The sequence below is a fragment of the Vombatus ursinus genome, unplaced genomic scaffold (genome assembly GCF_900497805.2).
Source record: "Vombatus ursinus unplaced genomic scaffold, bare-nosed wombat genome assembly UNPS02014171.1, whole genome shotgun sequence".
NCBI classification, from domain to species: Eukaryota; Metazoa; Chordata; class Mammalia; order Diprotodontia; family Vombatidae; genus Vombatus; species Vombatus ursinus.
The window spans coordinates 3,588,262-3,613,603 of NW_020953949.1; the positions used below are offsets into that span (position 1 = coordinate 3,588,262).

At 37.4% G+C, this 25,342-nt stretch overlaps 1 protein-coding gene across 2 annotated transcripts in view; it reads right to left on the reverse strand.

Moving 5' to 3' along the window:
* Positions 1–4,853: 4,853 nt before the first annotated feature.
* DNAJA3 (DnaJ heat shock protein family (Hsp40) member A3) overlaps positions 4,854–25,342 on the reverse strand; it is a 44,029-nt gene continuing 23,540 nt past the window's right edge. Inside the window, exons 7-12 of one of the 2 annotated variants that reach the window (XM_027859733.1) lie at positions 24,951–25,015; positions 18,325–18,453; positions 17,272–17,387; positions 16,278–16,375; positions 6,823–6,939; positions 4,854–6,178 (exon numbers count right to left, since the gene is read on the reverse strand). In XM_027859733.1, the coding sequence (XP_027715534.1) occupies positions 6,836–6,939; positions 16,278–16,375; positions 17,272–17,387; positions 18,325–18,453; positions 24,951–25,015 (512 nt within the window). In that variant the 3' untranslated portion in view covers positions 4,854–6,178; positions 6,823–6,835. The remainder of the gene's footprint in view (positions 6,179–6,822; positions 6,940–16,277; positions 16,376–17,271; positions 17,388–18,324; positions 18,454–24,950; positions 25,016–25,342) is intronic. The other variant, XM_027859734.1, reaches the window with a different exon arrangement.

Consider the following 25,342-nt stretch of genomic DNA (forward strand, 5'->3'; position numbering starts at 1 on the left):
TACAGCCCTAGAAGTGCTATTGCTGGGTCAAACGGTATGCAAAGTTTGATTGCCTTTTGGGCATAGTTCCAAATTGTTCTCCAGAATGGTTGGATCAGTTCAAAATTCCACCAACAATGTATTAGTGTCTCAATTTTCCCACCACAATTTCTCCAACATTTATCATTTAAGGAGCTCATATTTTAATGGGGAAGAAAAAACATGGAAGGTTTAGGCTTCAAGTCAGATGGAAAAGTACCATGGTCCTTAGGGTGCAGTGGCACCCTAAGATATTCATACCAAGATGTTAATACCTCTTCTTTAATGTTATTTCAACTGAGAAAATCCTATCAGTTTCTGAGGTAGGGCCAAGGACTTTGGTGGCAAGAACTTTCGTTTCTGGGTCTTCTGTAGCCCCTGCATGAGCAGTTAGTTGCCAGACTGTGTTTCTGCAGGGGCCACCTCCCAGGATGACAGCTGAGGACACTGCTGGAAGCATCAGTATTCCCAAGGCTCTTGGGTTCAGTATCTTAGATTGTACAAATCAGGGTCTGAGGAGAAAGGGTGATCAAGGTAGTGGTTTGACTTCCTTGTCATGTGCTGCTTCAGCTAGGCTGACTTGCTTGCTCTGTGTGGTGAAATCAGAGGTATGGCTGCCTCCTTTTCTATGGGAATTGCTTCCCCAAGTGATGGCTGAGAGGACTGAGCTGGAAAAAAAGCTTTATATGCCACAGAGAGCACTTTATATTTGTTTCTGGGGGGCAGGGAAGGGAAGAGCCATTACAATGTGATTAGGAGGGGTCTCATGGTCAGCTTTAAGAAAGTTAGTAGCTGAGTGAAGGAAGGATTGGAGTAAGGAGAGATCTGAAGGAACTATAATAATTTCATAGAGAAATTTAACTGATACAAATCAGTTGCCATATAACATGGAAACTAAGAACCTAAAAAGTGCCTGAGTCAGAGAAAACTTATTTGCCAAGTGGCAACACTAGTTCAGAATACAAAGTTGTTTGCAAAATCTCATGAATAATGAAAGATTTTTTTTAAAAGATTGATGGAAGACTATGAGAAGCACTGTTTCATAAAACAGAGAGAAGCAGTATAGGGTAAATCTAGTTTAAAGAAAGCTTGATAAGAGATCTAATTTTATTAAGGCATCTTGAGAATACTTAAAAATGAAAATGGAAGAATAACAAATAGAAGAAAAATGGAAAATACCTGCAAATATTTTTACAACAAACATTTTCACCATCAAGGGCAGTGTATCCACCACATTTGGATTCTAACATCACAATCCCAGAAGTGATAATACAGAACAATGGGAAAATACCCAGACTGGAACAAGTGAAAATAGAGATCTGCTTTGTAGGAAATGACAGCTGTGAGGGCGCCAAAGAATTGATACACAAGGTATCTGAAGGAGAGTTCAAAGAAAAAGGTATGGAAAAATCTCAGACTTTAGGTCTTTATTAATGCTGAATAAAGGTTACTGAGAAAATATTAACAGCTATTGACCTACATGCCTGTTTTACCCCTCTATAAAAATGTTAATGAAAATCACAGGAAGGGTATTCTTGATGAGGGTATTGGTAGGAAACAGGCAGGCTTTTATAAGAAGCATTCTATAGTAAACCACATCTTTACTAACAGTTGATTTAAAGATAGAACAAGAGCCCACTTAGTTTACTGTTTATTTTTTTTTGCTTTGGCAGTTGGGGTTAAGTGACTTGCCCAGGGTCACACAGCTAGTAAGTGTCAAGTGGTCAAGTGTTTGGTCTGAGGCCAGATTTGAACTCAGGTCCTCCTGACTTCAGGGCCGGTGCTCTGTCCACTGCGCCACCTAGCTGCCCCCTACTGTTTATTTTTTAAAAAGCATTTAATTCACTAAAGCAAAACACAACCTTAAAAGCTCTTATCTAACACCTCCCATTCATACATCAAAATCATTCAAGATTCCTTAAAAGATATATTACCTTGTTTAAAGATCCTCTGATCACAAATATCAGGCAAAGCATAAGACAAGGAAAGGTATATTCACCAACGGTGCTTTCCATGATCATGGAGGAGATTCAGTGCAAAGGGCAAATTTTAAGAGGGATTCTCTATGCATGGCAGGGCAGAGGTTCCCAAAGTGGGCAATACTGCCCCCTCAGCGGTCCTGAAATGATCCTGGGGAGGCGATAGTAACCTCACGTGCAAGTAGTGGGTGCTGAATAAAAATAAGGGGGTGGTGGAAGCATAAAGAGAAGAAAATTTTGAAAAACCATTTGTCCATGTTTCATTTGGTGTAAACACACAAATGCAAATTATAACTGAGTCAAGTCTGCTGACAGGTCTTAACAAGCAAGTGTTGTTGGCAGGCAAGCATGCTGTGCATTGTCAGGAAGTCCGGCATGCATCAATAGGAATATGTGCTTGTAATGACTTGTTTACAATATGATACTATACAGTTATATGACACAATATTGTGTCATCAAAATTTCAATGCAGAGAAAAACCCTACAAATTTATAATAAATTTTTAAATTTAAGATGTCACTTTTAAAATATATACGTATGTATATATCTGAAATAACACAAATTTAAAAAAAACACCATTAAAGGGTTAAAGAAAGTAGATTATGAGGGAGGCACTAATTGGGTTTTTTTTGGTTTTTTTTTTGGCTAGGCAATTGGGGTTAAGTGACTTGCCCAGAGTCAAACAGCTAGTGAGTGTTGTGTCTGAGGTCACATTTGAACTCAGGTCCTCCTGACTCCAGGGCTGGTGTTCTAGTCACTGTGCCACTCAGCTGCCCCAAGTAATTTTTTTTAAAGGGGATAGTAGGCCAAATAAGTTTGGGAACCTCCAATGGCAGGGCCTTCCAAATGTTCCTGTTGTATATGATACTGTGTGCTGGTTCCATCAAGTGCCATAACATTGCAAAGCCCCGAAGAACTCCATGACCACTCAAAAAGAATTTGGCTTAGTCATTCACATAAGAAAAAAACTAAGTGGATGAAAAATGTCAAGTTGTCCAGAATATGGCATGCAGTCATACTATAACTACATAATATGACAATCTATAGAGCCTGTTCATCAGCATATATGTTTGGCAGGCAATCCAAATGGACAAGTTGGAAAGAATTCAACAGGTTGAGGAAAGCAGCTAAACTGTCTTTAGGAAATGACAAAGCTCTTTTAATGATTTCCAACCTCTCCCAGAAACAAAGACCCATTTTAAAAATATCAATATTCTAACAAATTGTTGTATGACAGGGATAGAATACTAGTCTCCAAAGAATTAAATGAGTATCATAAAGATATCGTATCATGTTAGGTGCAAGTATACTGCAACATAAAACAAAACAAAGAACTACGAAGAACTGGATTAAAAGAGGTCATCATGTATCTGCAAAATATGGTCTGGTCAGAGGCTAGAATAAGAAATAGTCTATGTGCTCATCTACCATCCTAGCAGTGTCAGAAGAAAGCAAAAAAATGCCTCCAGAACCTTGGGTAGACTCCTTGTGAAAAACTTTAAGGGAATGCAGGCAACAGTCACACAAGACAGGCAGGTACAGAAGGTTCGAATCCACATCATTGAGATCAGACTTATTTGAGGGACTATACACATGATTTTGGGAAGGAGAAGGCACTGGCTGTTGGGGAAACAGGGGAAAGCTTCTTGTTTGAGGTATACCTTGAGATAAGCCTTGACAGGAGCCAGGGGTTCCAAGAGGCAGAGGCAAGGAAGAAAACTTCAAGCTAACCTATGCAAAGAATGAGGATGGGAGATAGAATGCTGGGGACAGGGAAGAGCAAGTTTGCTATGTGGATTCAGCCTAGAATGATAGGGTGGAAGCAGACTGTGAAAGACTTTAAATGTCAAATAATATCTTATCGTAGAGGTATTAGAAAATCAATGAATGTTCTGAGTAGAGGAGTGTCATGATCAGACCTTTATTTTAGGGATATTAATCTGTTATCTTTAAGGATTGGAGAGAGGAGAGGTTCAAGGCAAGGAGACAAATTAGGAGGCTATCACACACAACCTGGGGGGACAGGAGGGATGTGAGAGATATTTATGGGTAGACAGGCAGTACCACATCAATTTCTCCTGACTAGGGGTTGGGAATAAGAGCAAGGATGAGGTCAAAAGGGCACATATGGTCAGGTATATGTAAAAATTATGATGATAAAATAAATATGTATTATATACAGCAGTAATTTTGCACAATAGTTCATGTTCTCCTATGATTGTTTTCTGAGAAGGAAATTCCTCAAATAGTGCTCTTAAATTCTTAGGCAGCACTAGCCAGGCAAATCTGAGGTCAGTTATTTCCATTAGCAAATTTGCAGAGACTTATCTGAGCCACATCACATTCTCAACATCTTCCTGCAATTTCAGAGCAAGACTTCTAAATTTGGAGACAAGAAAGACCTGGGTTTGAATCCTGTTACTTGCTAGCTATGATTAAGGGCAAATCACTTATCCCTAAAATGGAGAATAACAGCCACCTTCAGAAAACTGTGAGGGTCAAGGGGGAATGTAAAGCACTCTGCAAACATTGAGACTCAATGTAAATGTATAATTGATATCATATTGCTTGTCTTCTCAATGGGTGGGGGAGGGGCTGGAGGGAAGGAGAGAATTTGGAATTCAAAATTTTTAAAAAATCAATGCCAAAACAAACAAATTGATGAATTGAAACATTTCTGAAAAAGAAAAAAAGGATTTAAGCTAAAAAACTATGTAAATGTGAGCTATCATTATTATATTTCCTAGGGACCCTCTATTTTCTCAGGACACAGAAATGAGATGATAGGTTTCCTGTAGTTCAAATAGTTCTTGTTTTGTTTAGTTTCCACCCCCCCCCAAAAAAATGGACCACACATAAGGTTTTCAAGTATCTTTTTGCAGCAGATTATCTTATTTACATTGATACAGAATCACTTTACATGTTTTAAATTAGACATTAATAGTGGCTTTATTTTAAGCAAATTAAAAATGAAATAAAGTGGAACCATTCAGAAACATTCTTCATTAACCTGCCTGACTTTTAACATAAGTATTTCTTTTAATACTCAGAAGCCATAATATTCAAATAAAGCTGTGGCTACTTTGTTAACAGTACACTTTGCTATAGGGTAACTTGAAAACTTGAAACTGGTTAGATTACTATTTTTTAAAAACCAAACACTTGTACATGAAGAGACAATGATTTTTAAGAGTCAAATAATTTAAAGATACTTTTCTGATGATGCCAACAATGTAAAGACAGTAATCCAAGAACCATGGTTGGCAAGAGCGCAGTTTGAATGGAACAGCTGAACTCTATCCACTTGGGGACATGGGATATAATATGACTTGATACAAGGGCATTATGGTAGGCTTGAAGTCTGGCTTTAAATGACAAAACTGAAGTGGGAGGGATGACAGGTTACCTTTGTAAGGACAACTCTATAATGATCATTATGTCCTATAGTCAATACATTTAACCACCACCCCCAACCCTCCATTAATCTTCTTAGATCATTAGATGCCTTTACCACAACCAAAGTGCTTACTTTACAAGATGCACTGTACTCCCAGGATTTTGAAAACAATGACACACAGAAGTGGTTGTGATGAAGGAAGAAATTAAATAGCTCTTGACATAACCTTTTAGAAGGAAAAGGACACTGTCAAGGCATGGTGAGCACAGGCTCCTAGAGAAGAAAGCCTATAGGGATGGATTCACTTGGGCAATTCCTCAGTGAAAAGTTAATTAGTTTACAGCCATATGGAGCTTAAGGCTTCATTTTAAGCCGTGGGCAGAGGTTTTGTGTTTTATTTCCTTTTTCTTTTTAAGTTTCATAGGTACAATTCCCACCACATCCAACTCCAAATTACAATTTTGGCTCCATAAGTAGTATGTAATTGTTCTACTATGTGCAGAGTCAGAAGGATTTGGGTTACGTTCCCATGGACAGGAAATCCGTATCATCTGTTAAGATATCAGGGTCTATCTTAGAGTTAAGGCATATCTTACTGATAAGTCCATCCACTGGTAACCCTATTCTAATGGGAAATTTGTCACATGATTTTACTGTTGCTGAAGTATGTCAGAGAGCCTCTGCATGCAGCTGCTGTGCTATTGATCTGCAGTCCTTACATTTTCCAATCGAACAGACAGTGTTCCTGCAACTTCCTCTCTCTAGTTTCCAGTGGACCGTTTGCCTGCATGGAAGAAGAAAATGAATAATAACATTTCACTTGGCTTAATTTCAAAATGACAATAGGAAATTCCTCTGTGGGTAAAATTTACTAAACACTTGCCAGCTGACATACAGGATCATTTATCCAAATGGGATATACAAAAGATCCAAAACAGGTGTGGGGATTGGGTGAGACACAATAACCATGGGTAAGCCTCCAATGGATCTGCAAAACCCCTGGATTCCTAACAGTTCTCTGGATTAGTGAGCTAAAGATAGTCAAAGGGTTAGAATTCTTGAGTTCTAAGCCAAGTTCTGCCATTGATTCACTTTGTGACCCTGGGCAATCCAGTTTCCCTAACTGCAGAATGGAGAGAGTGCCTGTTGTGAAGAACTGAATAACAGGAATAGGGCTGGTTTGAAAATCATTTACCAAAAATTGTTAGTGAAGTGTGATGTGATCACAAAGCTGACTGCTGACATATTATAATCACAAAGGGATCACTCAGCAGTGTATTACTGGTTTTCGCTATTGCTATCAGGACAACAGTGCAAGTGCAATTACAAGTGCCTAACAGGCCTGAGGCTAAAAGTTAAAGTGAGAGAAAACAACAACTATTTAAAGGAAGAAGGGGAAGGAAAGAAATACCTCAAGAATTTTCCTACCTCGCCTGGGATATCAGGATATAAACATTTTCTTAAGTTTGGAAAGGAATCCCTCCTTGCTCTCCCCAGCCTCAGGCCTAGCTCTGCCTCTGGCAGAGCTATCCATGGTGCTGCCACCTGGATACAAACAGCAAAAAAAGCTGTGGTAAAGGGCACATACAATATGTTGTACCACATACCACAGACAGACCGTGAGAAAGAACAGTATTAGCCTGGGAAATCAAGTTGGTAGGGTTATCTCAAGTACCATCCCAAGAAGAAAGAAACAGTTCATTCTTGGGAGAGCAAAGGACAAAAGGGCTAATGTTAGAAAGGATTAATCTAAATACACCCTAGATAAAACTTTTATGCACTGGAATCTGTTTTTTATAGATACAGGCAGTCTGGCAGGATGAGGAGATGAAAAAAATGGTGAATGAAAATGCCAGGTTGTCTTTGACAGTGAAAGACATTAACCCAAGACAAGAATGGCTTTGTTATGAAGTACTTCAATTTACCACAGAATCAACTATATTGTACATATTTAGTGCCTTGGGTGCAAAGACAACTCACTTATATACCACTGTCCTCCCCTAAAATCTTTCTCCAATAACTCACCTCAGTGTGTAGAATGCACCAAGATCAAGTCTAGACAGCACAAGCTGATAGGTTCTACTAAGCTGAAAAGGCGTTGGGCAACACATCCTGTGATGAACTGGACATCCATAATCTGAAGAATGTCCAGGCTAAACTCAGAATTTCATCATATTGGCTACAAGGGGACAAATTTTTTGGACCTAACAACTTTTAAAAGCTATCTATTAAGTCATGGAGGAGTTGCATCAATAGGAGTGCCAACACCGATAAAATCACACTTACCTGTAGCACTGTGTAATATATAGCTTTGAGGTTGAACCTCTCATTTTCTGGGTGGTAATTCCCTCCCCAACTCCACCCCACCCCAACCCCTGCTCCACCTAGGCCCTATCTTTGTCTCTTTTTGGTGATCTCATAAACTCCCATGGGTTCAATTACTATTGCAATAAAGATGACTACCAAATCTAGCGATATACAGCCCTAATCTCTCTCCTGACCTCCAGTTTCACAGCATTAACAGTCTCTTGGGTATCTCAAACTCAACATGTCTAAAAAAAGAACTCATTATCTTCCTTTCTCCAACACTCTTCCCAACCTCAAGGGTGTGACCATCCTCCCAGACACCTAGGCTTGCAATCTGAGTGTCATCCTTGACTCCTAAGTTACACTCACCACAATTATCTGATTTGTCGCCATGTCTCTTATATGTACCCTTTACTTCTCTATCACAGCCACCATCCTAGCGCAGGCTCTCAGTGCCTCACTCCTGGAGTACTGCAATAGCCTTCTGGCTGGTGTCCCTGCCAGAATTCAGAGCATCCAGTCTAGATCCTCAGGTCAGATCAGATCATCCTCCTATTCAATAAATTCCAGTAGCTCACTATTATCTCTAAGATCAAATATAAAATTCTCTTTTGGGCTTTATTTTCCTACTTTTTCAATCTTCATACACTCGACTCTCCTTCCATACACTCTATAATCCAGCTACACTGGCAGACTTGCATCTTTCATTATGTGCCTTTCCACTGTCTGTCTCCCATGTCTGGGATGTTCTCCCTCTTCATCTTGGCCTCCTCACTTCCTTCAAGACTCAGCTCAAATTTGACCTTCTGAAGGATATCTTTCCCACCTGCTCCCTATCTCATACCCTTCCTCTCAGATGACCTACCATTTACACTATATATATATATCTTGTATGTACAATTTTTGCATGTTGTCTCCCCCATTAGAATATGTGCTGTGAGGACCACGTTTTTGCTTTTCTTTGTATTCTCAGTACTTAGTACAGTGTCTGGCACATAGCAAGCATATAATAAATACTTTCTGACTGGGCAACCACCATATAGAAAGTTGATCTGACACCAAGTAAAAAAATTAATATGCCAGAGATAACTTCTTCCAAGCACAGAGAGATTTGTCTTCTAACATGTGAACAAAATATTTCATGCTATGAAGGTGGAGACACACAAGACTGCAATATGACTGCTCTTTCTCATAACCTCCTTGTATCCTATGGCCATGTAGTACAACATGGAGTCAAAAGTGACTGGCCAAGTCATGATCTCCCCATATCTCTTTCCTCGGGCTCCAGAACAGGAATAAAAACTCTATAGCAAATGAAACATGCTTTTTAATTTTTTATTTAAGTACCTAGTATGTGCCATGTACTATGCAAGTTACAAGGGTTACAAAACAAAAATACAACAGTCCCTGCCCTCAAGCAGCTTTTATTTACTGAAGGAGACAATATTTGCATACATATGTATATGTAAGTACACCTGTAAAACAAATACAAGAATCAGAATATGCTTAATTCAAAAGGTGGCACTTGACCAGATTTCAAAGGACAAAAGGGATTCTAAATGGTAGAAATGAGGATGAAGTGCAACCCCAACCAATGTACAGACACAATGCAAAGGCACGGAGATGGGAAATGGCATGTGGGACGTGAGGAAAAGCAAGGCCAGTGTAACTAAAACACAAAGAGTTTGGAAAGAGGAGTAAAATATAATAAAAGTTGGAAAGTTACAGGAGGGCCAAGTTGTGAAGGGTTCTAAAAATTAAACTGAGAAGCCTTTAATATTATTCTCTAGGCAAGTGGGAAGACAGTGGATTTTGTTGAGTATTAAGAGTCATGTGCTTACATCAGCAAGTTAGGAAAAACAAAGTATTACTTTGAGGGTCAAATGAGATGATATATAAGTTGCCTTGTAAATTAAAGTGGTAGGGACAGTGTGGAAGAGGAGGAAAGAACTATGGATTTGTAATTAGATGATCCAGGTTCAGATTATGGTTATCTCACCTCCTTTGACCTAACAGACCCAAAAAAATGTGAAAGGAATTGCCCCAAGTAGTCCATAGCACAGCTGGGACTCAAACCCAGGTTTTCTGATTCACAGTTCACTGTTGCTCTTAAACCATTTTTTTTTTAAAACTAGGTCAGGAATTGAGAGAAATGGGACAAAGGAATGTAAATCTGTGGGAAATTATTTGTGGCTTAGGATTTTTTATATGTATAATTTACTAAATATCATCTGATACCCTTTCAATGCATTGTGTTCGAGGTTGGCCAATAAATAATTTTTCTTCAAGGAGGCTTAAAAGTAGAAAGCACAATTTGGTTTTATAAAGTGATTTGAATCCACAAATACAGAAAAGCATTTTACTTTTTGTATATGCTTTGTAAACATTTTGACTTTTACTATTAATAGGTAAATTAAAATATATTACTTTAAGATCTGTGATTTTATCTGTGTGAGTACTACCTCCACCAATGAAGACTAAAACCCCTCCAATTCTCAGCATTTCAACACTACAAAGGGATCTGGCCAACCTTCTGATGATCAGTATCTCTATAAACATCAGTCTCTAAGCTTCTCCAACTGAGTAGAACCTGCCTGAGGCCGCACTCAAGGGGAACAGCCTTAAAAAACCTAGGATGGGAGATTTGGACTTCTAGCTAAGGTAGCTGCCTGAATCCCTAGCTCCCACATACCTACTGCAGCAAAATCCTTAAGTTCTACCAAGTAATGATTAAGAAATCCAACGAAAAAACCACAGTAAGTGTGCCCTTCTATAACCACTCCAACAGTGACTATTTTGATCTTTTGTAATCTTTGCCAAATTGCTGGATATGAGGTGAAATTGTTTTGATTTGTATTTCTCTTATTACTAGTAATCTGGAGTGTTCATTCATATGGTTAATCATATGCACTTTTTCTTTTGAAAACTTCATATCCTTTGACCTACTAATACTGGGAAATGGTTTTTGGTTTTATAGGTTTCTGTTAATTATCAATACATCATGGATACCAAGCCCTATCTAAGAAATGTGATATAAAGATTTTTTCCAGTCTATTACTTCCCTTCTTATCCCAAATAATTAATTTTGTTTGTGCAAAAGCTTTTCAATTTCACTTTTTTTTTCAATTTCAATCAAAATTACCTATTCTTTTGTAAAGATAAAACATTTTTTATAAAATATCTGCCTCTATCCCTTGTTTGGTTCAGAATTCATTCCTACTGATAGCTATGAAAAGATATATTATCTGCTTCTCTTCTAATTACTTTTGTGATATGATATTTAAAATTTAGGCCAAGTATTGATTTTGAATTTATTGTGAAGTAGCATAAGATACTGGTCTATGCTAAATTTCTTGTCAGACTGCTTTCCAGTTTTCTTAGCAGTTCTTATGAAAATGGGAGTTAATTCCTAAGATAGGCATACAAATGATGTGCTGGTAGAGCTTTGAATTTGGTACAACCATTTTGGAAAGCAAAAAATAAAAATAAAAAGAGAATTACGCAAATTAATTAGTTAAAATGCCCATGCCCTTTGCCCCAGAAATCTACTGCTAGACATATATCCTAAAGGAAATCAGTGATAAAAAGACACCACCACAATACTTATAGAAGCAAATAACTGGAAATAAAGTGAGTACCCATTGATTAGGGACTGGTTAAACAAATTGTGGTACATGAATGTAATGGAATATTACTTGTGCTACAAGTAACACCCATGAGGAATACAGAGAAGCCTTGAAAGAATTACATGAAGTGATACAAAGGGAGGTAAGCAAAGTCAAGAAACAATACACACAATGACTACAACAATGTAAATGAAAAGAACAAAAACCACAAAATAAATGAAAATGAACAATGCAAAATTACAAAGAGCAAGTCTGATCCCAAATATGAAGTGAAAAGATAACTTCTCTTATTCCTTTGCAGAAGTGAGGGGCCATATATGTGGGGAGACACTACATATGAGAATTTTTTTTTATATTCTTGGGGATTTAAAGAAATTCCATGATGTAGACATTTTATTAAGAAAATAATACATTCCAAAAAAAAAAAAAGAAAATAATACATTCAGTGCTAGACTTGGAGTTAGGAAGACCTGGGTTCAAGCCTTCCCTGAGACACTTACTGTCTGTGAAACCCTGAAAAAGTCTCTTAACTTTTCAGCTCCCTCCAAAATTATCAACGATCTTTTGTGGATAGAGCACCAGTCCTGGAGTCAGGAGGACCTGTTAAATCTGGCCTCACACACATAACACTTACTAGCTGTGTGACTCTGGGCAAGTCACTTAACCTCAATTGCCTCACAAAAAAAAAAAAAAAAAAGAATACATTCAGATAGCATTAATTTTAATGATACTTTATATTATTTGTGTAGAATTACTGACCTATGCTATAAAAAACTAACAAAGGATACTGAATGACCCCAGCTACTAACATTCCTAACTAGGTCTAATGAATAAAAGTATTACAAGCAATTCATTCACTTAACCATTTATTGAGAGTTTATTACATACAAAATTCTGTAATAGGTGTTCTGTCTGTATGCATGGAGTCTCAAGAGAATACAAGCTACTATACTAAACTTTCTAGTAACACATTACCTCCCAAAACTTCATTCCTTTAAGACTTTCTGAAATTTTTATGTTTGGGTCAAGATTTCCTCCCAATAGCCACACCTCTCTCCAATTTGCTAATTTAAGTCAAAAGAAAAATGTTAAGGGGGCAGCTAGGTGGTGCAGTGGATAGAGCACTGGCCCTGAAGTCAGAACGACCTGAGTTCAAATCTGGCCTCAGACCAAACACTTGACACATGCTAGCTGTGTGACCTTGGGCAAGTCACTTAAACAGGATTGCCTCACTAAAAAAAAAAAAAAAAAAAAAAAAGGAAAATGTTAAGACGTACCTTATGAGAAATTAGCTTTAGTACAACTTTTAGGGGTAGAGGTGGGAGAACTATAAATCTACATTCACAGCTTCATGACTCACCTGAAATGCATATAAACAGACTAATTCAGTTGGTCTTGGACTGACTTATTTCTAATTAAATGTTTTCTCTCTTATCTTCCTCATGCCTCTTCCCTACATGTCAACATCTCTATTAGCCATGGTAAGAGAAGGTAGTAATGGCATGAATAATCCAAAAATCAGTTAATTTTTAATTTAGAATGTTGGTACTTATAGTTGAATATAGTGTGTCTAATGATTTGTGAATTCACAATAATTAATGGCACACTGCTCAGGTCTAACTCGGGAATATTAAGGGTTCATATATTCTCTTTAACAATAACATTCAAATACTCCCAAGTAAAAGAAATCTCCAAGGTGGTTAAAAGCTGCCCAAGAAAATAAAAGCTGTCAAGGAAATTAATTGCTTTTAAAATCTTCTTGTCCAAAGGGCCCATAGCTGTATCTCTTATCAATCCACTTAGTGGCAAAGTTAATTCAAAGTATCCCAGGTTTGCTCCATAACCTCACCTCTTCACTCACAACAGTCTTGTTGTGGAAGTATGTGGGGTTACCTCAAGCCCCCTAAGTTCCACCAGTATCCTGACTAACAAGAGATAGGCAGAATTAGTCCTCAAATAACCACAAGCCTTATCGGAAACAAATCTGTCCTCTAACTAAGCTTAAAGTCTTCCTAGCACACACCTTCCCTGGGGTGAGAAAGGATATATATGTTCTATTTTTAAAAGGTCTTTCCTAGCTATGAGATGGTGAGTGGTTCTGTTGACCAACTGTGTAGTTTCACATAAACTAATCAATTAAGAAACCTTATTTTTCAAGCCTCAATGTCTCCCCTGTATACATTTTCCCCATAATAAAATCAAATATGCAAAGAAGCTGAAGATTAACTTCAAACCTTCGTTGGTGTTCATTTAGCAACTACAAACGTTTTGAAGGCAGACCTACCGATTACAGTCTAACAGCAAGCTTTTTTGACAGTGGGTGAACCATCCTTACACTCAGTTCCTGACCCAGTAAACATTTCACAAACGAAGCACAGTATGGGTAGGTAGGTGGGAGAGCTTGTATTCTTCCTATTCAGCAGCTCTCAGAGTTACTGTGTGGTGAAATGCCTAGAACAGTGGTATACACAGATTCTAACACCATGGCCTTGGTGAGACCCCTTAATGAAATTTAATTATTGTTTGTATCCTATTTTAATGTGTGAGTACACTGTAGACTGTCTATTTGACTTTCTCCATAGAGGGTGTAAAAAATTTAAATGCATGCCTTATACAGTAACAGAGAGCTCACTGAAGTGAAGGTTATGATTCATACAATCTTGATTATGCATTGGAACCAAATTTTGCCTGGGAACATGCCTCCAAAATTTTAAGTCAATGGGAAAGGAGAAGTTGATACATAAGTTTTCATTTTATAAACAACTTTCATAAAATGCAACCAATAAATAAAGTCAAGCTATTCCATTTATGTTAATGAAAACATGAAACCAAGAGCTGGCTTACAATGACACAAACAAACTTTTGAGTAATTAATAACTGACTACTAGATTTTTTGAGTTACAGCAAATGAAAGAGTTACGAAAAAAATGATAGAAATTGCCATATACCCTACAATCTTAATGAAAGTTATCCTGAATAAATCATTATTTTAATGTTTCCAGGCAAAAAAGGGACTCCTTGAGAAAAGAAATAAGGATAAAGTGTTCTAAATTATTCAATGATGCTTCAGTGCTCAGTCAAAATTCTACATATAAAAGTTTCTGCCCCTGGCTTTCTTTGCCCTGCATTGTCTAGTCCTTTGCATACAACAGGTGCTCAATAAAAGTCTATTTATATATATGGATAAATATTTTCATAGTAGTATTATATGTAATATTAAAAAAATCTGGAGCTGGGAATGATATATTTGTGACAATGAGTAATGGGGACTGACTGCATTAGCCACTCTGTTTCTAGCCTGAGGATAGGAAGATCGAGTCTCAAAAAAACAAACTATAAAGTTGAACAAAATACATACCCATTGGTTAGAGAAGAGCTCAACAAATTATATTACTATAGTAGAATATTACTGTACTGTAAGGAATGATGAATTATGAAAAATTCAGAAAAAGATAAGAATGCTTATGGGAAACAATGTGGTTAAATAAATGACATATAAAATAATTATACCAATATCCTAACAAAGTGGGTGGAAAGTCACCCACAAACATGGTCAACTGCAACAGCTGGTATTAGTACCAACCTGTAAAAATTAAAGAACACATTTCTCTTTTCTTCAAACAACTGACAAATTAATTTTTTTCAAAGGATTTTGGGTGTTTATTTGGTGATATCTGTCTAACAAAATACCTGAATATTTATTTTTACTCCATTGATGATGATAGAACAATCCTTTCCAGTTGCTTCACTGACAAACCCTGCATGTTACTGAAAAACTCTTTGCTGGCCTCAAAGCCCTAGGTTCTGAATGTATATACCATTCAATCAGAACCATTAAGCTCTCAAAACTCTAAAACTTTGTACAATATACCAAGTACAAAATAATGAAATGGCAATGAGATATGAAGACTATACTGGTTATCCCCCTGAGACAAACATCCTGTGCTAAAAAGACAGGGGCTGGCAGAGAGACCATTTTTTCTGAATCAGAAATGCATAATGTTTTTCTCACTGAGAAGAGCAGTATTAATTATTAACACAATTACTAACGTGGAAGGCTAAAGCTTTGACTTTGATGTACTTATTAATATAAATTCACATAATTTACTTAAGCTTATTTACTTATAATTTACTTAGGACTTCTCTAATAACAGCAATGTTTTCCCCACAGCAATTCTATAAGGCAGGTACTGAAATTATGAGTCTCTCCATTTTATAAGTGAAATGACTTGTCCATAAGCACATGGCTAGCACCAGAGTTGGAAGTCAAACCTAGGTTTTGACTTGCAAAGCCTATGCTCATTCCAGGATGTCACATTACCTAACATTATGCGTCACATTTAAGCTTAGAACAAATTATTCTGACTTCTCATTTTTAACTAAAGTCAACGTTAAAAATGTTTAAAGGTCAAATGATTACTTGCTGCTTGATACTTTGCACTCCTATTGAACCCTGTGTATGACACCTCAAAAGCTTTTTTGAAATCAGAATTTTCTCCAAAAGCATGGATGAGAAGTTCTGAAGCAGGGATTAAATGTTATGCCCAAGGTCACATAGCAAGTGGCAGAATAAGTGTGACAGAACTCAGGACTCTGCCTAACTACTGTACAGATATTCCCATCTAGCAAGAGACATTTGTGAACATTCTTACTGTAGCACAAATATAAAGAGAGAAAATGATACTCTTTTTAAGAAAAAGATACCCTTCTAGTCATTCCATATTCAAATGCCTGTTGTCTGCCTATAATAATGATTCTAGAACAGATGGCAAATACACAACACATAAAAATAATGGAGTATAAAAAAATGTTGATATACTTATCTCTCGATGCCCCCACGTTGGGAGGGAAGTCTTTCACTTATCCTTCCCAAAAGAACCAGAAATAAGTATTCTATGTTCCACTCAGTCACCTCTAAAGTGTAAAAAACATCTCACATGAAATCCTTACCAGTAGCTGTATTTGTGACACCATTTACTGTCCCTTCCACATCAGTCTCGTCCTCTGCATAGCTGAGCATCAAGCTTTGCTGCCTGCTTGTCAGTCTTCTGTGAAGGGCAAACAAGGCAATGTGCCATTATTTCTGAGTGGCTATTTAATGCCTATTCTGGACAGGGACATATGATAGACTTTAGTATGTAGTAAACAATGATAAACCATATCCATGTCCAATATATTCAAGAATCTTTTAATGTACCCATTGCACGTCCAGGAAAAATAAAAGTTCATCATAACATTCAGATACAAAGACATGATTCTCTATACTCTTACACTTATAAAAAGACTACATGTTTGCTTACACTCTTCTTTTTTTATTGCTAGATGTAAATAATCTCTGCATTATCTTATTTAAAAAAAACATTCAACACAAAACTACACGACTAATACGCTGTGGTCCTCAGGTTGACCTATTTCCCTACCCATTTATTCACTCTCTATTACTCAAATGAATATCCTCCGACCAATTTGCATTCATTCACCTTCAAAACATATATATTACTGAAAGAGGTTAGAAAAATAACTTTTTTCTCCACTGGCTTTCACTATAATTTCAGAGAAGTGTCAGTGGAAAAAATTTTGGCTCCAGGCCCTCCAGCCCCCAAAAAAGGTTCCTTGTTGCTAAAATGTCAATTTCTTACCCCTAAAATGTGGAGGGAAAATTCACCAAATATAGTAAAAACAATGAGGTACCTAAACCAGATTTTTTCCAAAACTTAAATGAAAATCAAACTTTGAATTACTTGTCAACAAATTATTTCAACAATAACTATTAACCACTAGAGTCTTCAGAGGAAAAAAATGTTAATGCAAAAAGTAGAGTAGTTCAGAAGCAAAGTAATTAAGTTTTCATTATATATAGAGTAATACTCTCAATAAGTGTTGTTTGACTATTCAAAGTGAAAGATTTATTAGATTCTAATCTACTGCCAAACTAGTGACTTACCTGGGAATTCTAACCTTTAGATGAATGTAGTGGTCACCATAGCCATAGCTATTAATCCGGGGGATGCCTTTCCCACTCATTCGAAGTTTTTGGTCAACCTGTACCCCAGGAGGGATCTATGAATGGGAAAGAAATCTGTTGAGATTACTTGTGTTTCTAGGGACCCAAATGAATACTTTTCATTATAGTAAGATAATCTCAAAGTGCTGCCTTGGAAAAAGTTAGTTGTCATTTAATCTAGTAATAGTTCAATGAACCCAAAACCTCATCAATCCAAATATTCCCTCTAACCATGCAGATTATAATCCAACCACATCTTCTCATAAAATGTTCCACAGAGGTCTGACCCAATGAGCTAGAAGCCTTCTTCTAGGTTGTTGTTGTTTTTTTAATATTCAATGCTCTCTGATCCTTCACTTCTGCTACATGACCAATCTGCTTCCTTTTCCCAGCAAATGCAAACCTTAAAAGTGTTATATAAACATGAGCTATTATTATTATTATAATTATCATACATTTCCTTAATACTATTTTTTTTGGTTTTGCTTTTAGGCAATTGGGGTTAAGTGACTTGCCCAGGGTCACACAGCTAGTAAGTGTTAAGTGTTTGGTCTGAGGCCGGATTTGAACTCAGGTCCTCCTGACTTCAGGGCCGGTGCTTAATCCTCTGTGCCACCTAGCTGCCCCTAATACTATTTTTAAAGTCACTTCTTGCATACAAGTTCTTACTGTTAATAGGCTACAGCCTACTGAAGTACACAATATGTCTCTCTGTTCCCTTTTGGGTCATCTGTGATTTTGATTTTTCATAAATTATAGTGTTACTGATTGAGGCCAATCAGTTCCTCTGTTTCACGAACACCAGGACTTTGAATAAGGAAAAAATAATTCACATTCAACAACAACCTAAAAATATGCTTTATTCTTGCATGTAAAAACATAATCCTAAATTTTACATGTTATTAATTCAGCAGTTACAGGACACTTGAATATCATTTTCCCATGCAGGGCAGTAAATAGACTCCCTTAATTTCTTGTAGACCAATGACTTACCGTGACATTGATTGTCTCATATAGCCCCTGAGTTCTGGCTGTCCCACCAAGGACAGCTTGAGCTACAGAAATAAAGAGGTCTGAGTGGATATCTGCTCCATCCCTCCTAAACACAGGACTTCTCTGAACCTAAAATAATAAGAAAAAGGATTACTACCAAGAGATCAAGCCCTATAAATGACACATTATTTACCAGAAAACCAAATTCTGGGGTCTGAGGTACAATTTCAACCCTTTCTGCTTTTGTTTCAAGAATCATCATAACCAAAAGGCTACATTTCCCCAAAATGAACTCTTCAATGTTTTAGACTTAGCTTTTCTCCATTCTCAAAAAGTATCTATCCTTTGTCAACCTATAATACACTGAATTATAAGGGGGAGGAAAAAACAGCTCCATTTTTTTTTCAATGTATCAGGTGCTACATTTAAAAAAAAAAGAAAGAAAGAAATTTCCTCATGATTCTATTTTTTGAGCTCAGAAGGATGGAAATGTAGTGAGCTAACCTTCCTGGGTGTTCAACACTAAGCCCATTATCAACAACGTGAAAGCTCCCAGGAGTGGGGGACCACCAGGAAAGACCTCTTTGCCTAAGGGGGAGCAAACTATCCCAAGTCAGAAACAGAGCAGGTCAAATCGCTCATGCCAGTCAGTAATGAGATCAGGTTCATAAGTTGCCCCACCATTTGTATCTAAGATGAAATAGGAAAACTAAGTCTTTTTAAAAAAAAAAAAAAAAAGTGGGTTTTCCTTACCAGATTGTGGAGCGGGAGAAGCCAAGAGCAACCTAATGGCTACCAAACATTTACTGAGTGTCTGTTATGTGCATGGAAAGACATAGCAGGTACATAAATAAGTATATACTTATATACACACAATAATTCAGTGAAGGAGAACTAACAGCTATATTAACATTATAAGAAAAGACTTCATGGAGGAGGTGACACCTCAGATGTGCTTTGAAGAGACTGTAGGAATACAGAAGCTCTACTGTACTACTGGAAGAACTGTGAATTGGTGTAGTCATTCTAGAAAGCAACTGAGAACTATGGCAGAAAGTTACCTTCGACTCAGCTATACCAGTGGAAGGCCTGTAACCCAAACAAATTAAAGAGGAAAATATGTGCAAAAATATTCACAGCAGCTCTTCTTGTGGTGGTGAAAAATTGGAAACTAAGGTGTTATCTTACTGGAGAATGATTAAACAAATTACAATACATAAATATAATGGAATATTATTGTGCCACAAGAAATAAAGAAACAGTTCCAAAGGAAATTAAGAAGATGTATCAACTGATGCTGCACAAAGTTAGTGAAACTAGGAAAACAATTTAAACAATAACATCATGGAGAAAAAAACTTTGAAAGACCTTAGGACTCTGATCAACACAATAATAAATCCTAAGTCTGAAAAGATGAAACCCATCATTCACCTCCACAAAGGTGATGAAAAGACAGCCATCTTCAAGACATGGCTAATGAGGGAATACATTTTGCCAGACTATGTGCTTGATTTCTCAGAACTTCCCTGCTAACTATCATCCCCTCTCCTCCCTTTTGTGACTAAACTCCATGAGAGAGGGCTATTTATAGTCACTGTTTCCCCTTTTTCTTCACCTCACTCTCTTCTAAACTCAGCAGTCTAGCTCCAATCTCATCATTCCATTGACACTGCACTTTCCACAGTTACCAACGATCTCTTAACTGCCAAATCCAATTGTTTTTCTTGATCTTCACCCTTCCTGACCTCTTTGCAGCCTTCATTACCGCTGATCACCCTTTTCTTGATACTCCCCTCTCTTGAGGTTTTTGTAACACGGCTCTCTCCTAGTTCTCTTACCTGGATGATCACTCCTTCTCCATCTCCTTTACGAGGTCTTTGTCCAGATCACATCCTCTAAATGTGGGCGACAAGAGACTGTTCTGGTTCCTACTCCCTTCTCCCTCTGCACCAGCTCATCCGGTGATCTTATAAACTCCCATAGACTTAATTATCATGTCTATGCAGATGATCTGTTTATCTCATACTAACCTCTCATCTCACATCTCCAAATGCCTTTGAGACATCTTGAACTGGATGACTTAGAGACTTAGCCTCAAACTAAGCTCATTATCTGTCTTCCCAACCTTTCCTCTCTTTTGAACTTCCTTATTAAGGATACCCACAATTCTCCCAGTCACCCAGGAATGCAACCCAGATGTGTTCCTGAACTCCTCACTTTCTCACCTTCCGTATCCATCTGTTGCTGAATCCTGTTGATTCCACATTCCTGACAACTTTTCTATGTGCCCCTTTCTCTCTTCTGACACTGGCAGGACCTTGATACAAGCCCTTGATACCTCATGCCATTGCAACAGCCTTCTGGTTGGTCTGTCTTCATTCCAATCTATACTCCACTCAGTTGTCAAATTGATCTTCCTAAAGCATTGGCATAAATATGTCATCCTCCTATTCAATTAATTCTAGTAACTTTCTATTATCTACAGGATCAAGTATAAAATGCTTTACTTGGTTTTTAAAGTCCTTCAAAACCTGGCCCCCTCCTACTTTTTAAACATTCTTACACCGATTCTCCCCATGTACTATGTAATTCAGTGACACTGGCTTCCTTTATATTCCTCCCATAAAACACTCCACCTCCTGACTGGTCATTTTCACAGGCTGCCACTCATACCTAGAATTCTCTCCCTTCTCATCACCTTTTCCTGAGTTCTCTGGCTTTAAATTCTGGCTAAAATCCCATCTTCTACAAGAAGTCTTTTTCAGTCCTCTTTAATGCTAACACATTACTTCTGTAATAATCTCCAATTTATCCAGTATATACATTGTATGTACATAACTTGTGTGTTGTCCCCACATTAGCCTGTGAGCAACTTGAGAGCAGGAATCATTTGTTTTTTGCCTTTATGTCCTAGCACTCAGTACACAATGCCTGGCACATAAAGTACACGACTGATAGCTTTATTTTGTTCAGTTGGGAGGCTGCAGGGACATTGTGGAAGGGACAGATTAATTTTAAAATGCTTGCTAATTTAAAAAAAAAATGATAGTGCAAAGTACTAGTGCCTCAGGTTCTTCTTTAAAAAAAAAAAGGTGGGGATAAATATAAAGGAATACTATTGTGCTATAAATGATGTGTGATGAAAACAGAGAAGCATGGAAAGATCCATATGAATTGATGCAAAGAAAATTAAGCAGAGCCAAAAAAACAACAAACAGTGGCTACAACAATGTTAATGGAAAGAATAAGGACATAAAAGAAAATCAAAAGTAAATGCAACAAAAAAGCAGGATTCAAATGAGGGGCAATGAAAAGACACCCCTAATGCACCCCTTCATGAAGGTGAGAGGTACACAGGTATTACACATTTCACGTGTTTTTAGACTTTTTCAATGTACTGACCAATTATGCTAATTTTTCCTCTCTAAAAAAAATAGTATTTGTCATATACTTGGATAAACATGGTGATGTAAGAAACAGAAAATATCAATAAAAACTTATTTTTAAAAAAAGAAAGTGAGGAAATCAGGCACACCTATTTGTCCAAAACATTTGCTCAAACTTGCCTCCCAGATTTCTCTACCTGTGTTCTCTATCTGAATCAATCATATGACAAGCACTAATTAAGAACTATGTGCCAGGCACTCTGCTAGGTGCTGGGGATACAAAGACAAAAATCAAATAATCCTTACCCTCAAAGAGCTGATGCTTTATCAGGGGAGATAACATGTACATATATAAGTACAAACAGAAAGGATACAAAATAAATCAGGTTAGTTTAGGAAAGGAAGGCACTAGCAGTTGAAGAATCAGAAAAGTGTTCATGTAGAAAGTGGCACCTGAGCTGAGTCTTGGAGGAAATAAAGATTTCCACAAAGGAGATGTGAGGATAAAGCACATTCATTGCAAGTACAAGGGCCAGCCATAAAGTCAGGACACGGAGAGTCATGTATGAGAACATAAGCCAGTTTGGATAGAACGAAGAGCATGGAAAGAGGAACAATGAGGTTGAAAAGGTATGTTGAGGCAAGGCTATAAAAGACTTTAAAAGCCACAAAGGAATTCATATTTGTCCTAGAAATAATTAGAGCCACCAGATAATCGTCATTATAAGCCTGTGCTTTAGAAAATCACTTTGGCAGCTTGTGGAGAATGGACTGGGTGAGGAGGGAGTTAAGGCAGGGAGATCATTATAATAGTCCAGGTAATGAGGACCTGAACCAAGGTGGTGGCTGTGAGTAATGAGAAAAGGATGTAAGTGTAACATGACAAAACAGGAAAATGATAAATGTTGGAGAAGATGTGGGAAAACTGGAACACTAATACATTGTTGGTGAACTGATCCAACCATTCTGGAGAACAATTTGGAACTATGACCAAAGGGCTATAAAATTGTGCATACCCTTTGACCCAGCAATACCACTTCTAGGTCTGTATCCCAAAGAAATCATAAAAATGGGAAAAGGACTCACATGTACAAAAAAAATTTATAGCAGCCCTTTCTGTGGTGGCAAAGTATTGGAAATTGAGGAATGGCTGAACAAGTTGCGGTATATGAATATAATGGAATACTATTGTGCTATAAGAAATGATGGTGGACTTCAGAAAAACCAGGGAAGACTTGCAATGACTGACTTTGACAGACTTAGCTCTTCTTAGCAATGCAGACTCATGATGGAAAATGCTATCCACATCCAGAAAAAGAACTATGGAATACAAATGCAAATTGAAGCATGTTATTTGCTCTCTCTCTTTTTTTTTTTTGGTTTCTTCTTTCTCCTGTGACTCCTCCCATTAGTTCTAATTCTTCCTTCCATCATGACTAATGTGAAAATATGTTTAATATGAATGTATTATGCAGAGCCTATATCAGAGTGCACGCTGTCTTGGGGAGAGGGAGGAGAGAGAAGAGGAGAAAATTTAAAACTCAGAATCTTATGCAAGCAAATGTTGAAAAGAAAAAATAAATCAATTAATTTAAAAAAAGGGGGAAAAAAAGGATGTAATTGGGGGAGGGTGAGTAGAGGATAATACCTAAATTGGAAAGTTCATGAAAAGGGATAGTTTTGGGGGCAAACAAATGAGTTGTTTTAAGACATGCTAGTTAAAGATAGCTATAGAAAATTCAGTTTGAAATACAAAAAAGTAACTGGCAACATGGAGCTACAGCGGAGAAGAATCAAGCTAGAGACATATATATGTGAGTCATCTGCATAGAAATGATAACTAAATACATGGGAGCTGATAAGGCCTCTAAATGAGAATGTAGAATGAGAATGTAGAAGAGGGCCCAGAACAGGGCCTTGCAGTACACCCAGGTAAGAGGAGTGATACAGATCACGAGCCAGCCAAAGAGACTGAGAAGTTGTCAGATATGTAGGAAAAGAAGTAGGGGAAAGCAGTAGAAACCCGGAGAAGAGAGAGTAGACTACAGTGTTAAAGAGGGGTCAAAAGATGAGGACTGAGAAGACTATAAAATCTGGCAATCAGATCACTGGTAATACAGGAGGCAGTAGTTTTAGTTAAGTGATGAGGTCTGAAGAGAGATCTGAGGAGACTGAGGAATGAGGAGATTAGGGTGTTGGAAGAAGCACCAACACATATGCTGAAATTCCCTCATACAGGGAAGGAGTTGGGGAGGAAAGACTGTGATCCAGGTACTGAACTCTGAGAGAAAAATAACACAGTGTCTGGTAGTCAAAACAGCCATCATGATCTGAAATGTATAATAAAATTTGGAAGAAATGAACATCAAAAAAGGAGATGCTGAGTGATAGCAGCAAAGGGAAGGATCTCGAAGTTAGTAGGCAATAAGTATGCGATAAACTGCAAACAAAGATGGAAAGGGTAGCCAGAGAGTCATCTGAGGGAAGCCAGCTTTCTTTGTGTGCCTAAGATGGAAGGGGATTGAAAGAAAAAGTTTCAAAATGAAAGGGAGATTTGTTATGGAACAAGAACTTTAGAGGACACAGGTACAGAGAGTTGGAATGAAACATGGGAGGGGGAAAACTGAGTAAGTTGGGGATAAGAAGCAAGGTAGGGAATGGGGAGGAGGGTGGTTTATTCATAGACAGCCCAGGATTATTTATCACAAGGACTGGGAAAGGAACAAGTGGTGGGAGTTTGCTAGTCATAGCTGGGGGGGGGGGGGGGGGAGTAGTGGGTGGAAACAGTTCCACTGAAGATAACAGATAATGAGATTAGAATTGTCAGTCTATAGTTATGATTCAGGGTCTTAAGCAGAGCTTGGATGACTCAATAATCTCTGTGGCAGCAATCTCTTATATTGTCCTTTATGTCCTGATTATCCTCAAATATCTGGGGATGTCTACCACACTCACTTAGTATTCAGCAATTTTCTGTTACCTATATATCCCAAGCACCTACCTACTATAGGTAGCAGACAGTTAACTGCTAATAGTTATCTTGCAGATAACAAGTACATGTGTTTGCTGATTTCAATATTTTCATTTAAGAACCCCAAATTGAAGAAAAAGTTCCAATAGATTTGGCTAGTCCCTGCTTGCACTTAAAAGAGAAAATGTTGCCTCTACTTTCTCTACCTTCCTCAGGATGGCAGAAGAGTTTGTTTGTTATGTAAAAACAACAACAGATGAAATACATACCTTGAATGTTATGAAAATTTCTTTTTTCCCTACAGGCATTCTAACAGTCTGGCCATCCTCCACTCCTGCAATAAAAACAAAATTAAATATTTTTAAATCACTCAGGTTCCTATTATGAGATCTCTTATAACCTCACTACTCTAATGCTGTATTTTACCAGCAAAACAGCACATATCTATCTAGAATGGCAAGAAGTATGATTTCTTGAAATTATGACATTTTTTTTAAAATGTGAAAAAGCACCAAAGAAACCTCAAAAGAAATTATCATATTCTAGGAGGTACATATTTGGCTCCTACTAGAGGAAGAGAGAACCAAAAGAAAGGAAAATAAGGCAATTTTGAGACTCTCTTAAAGAGTGTAACAAATTTTTTCCCTTCTAATAAGGTATA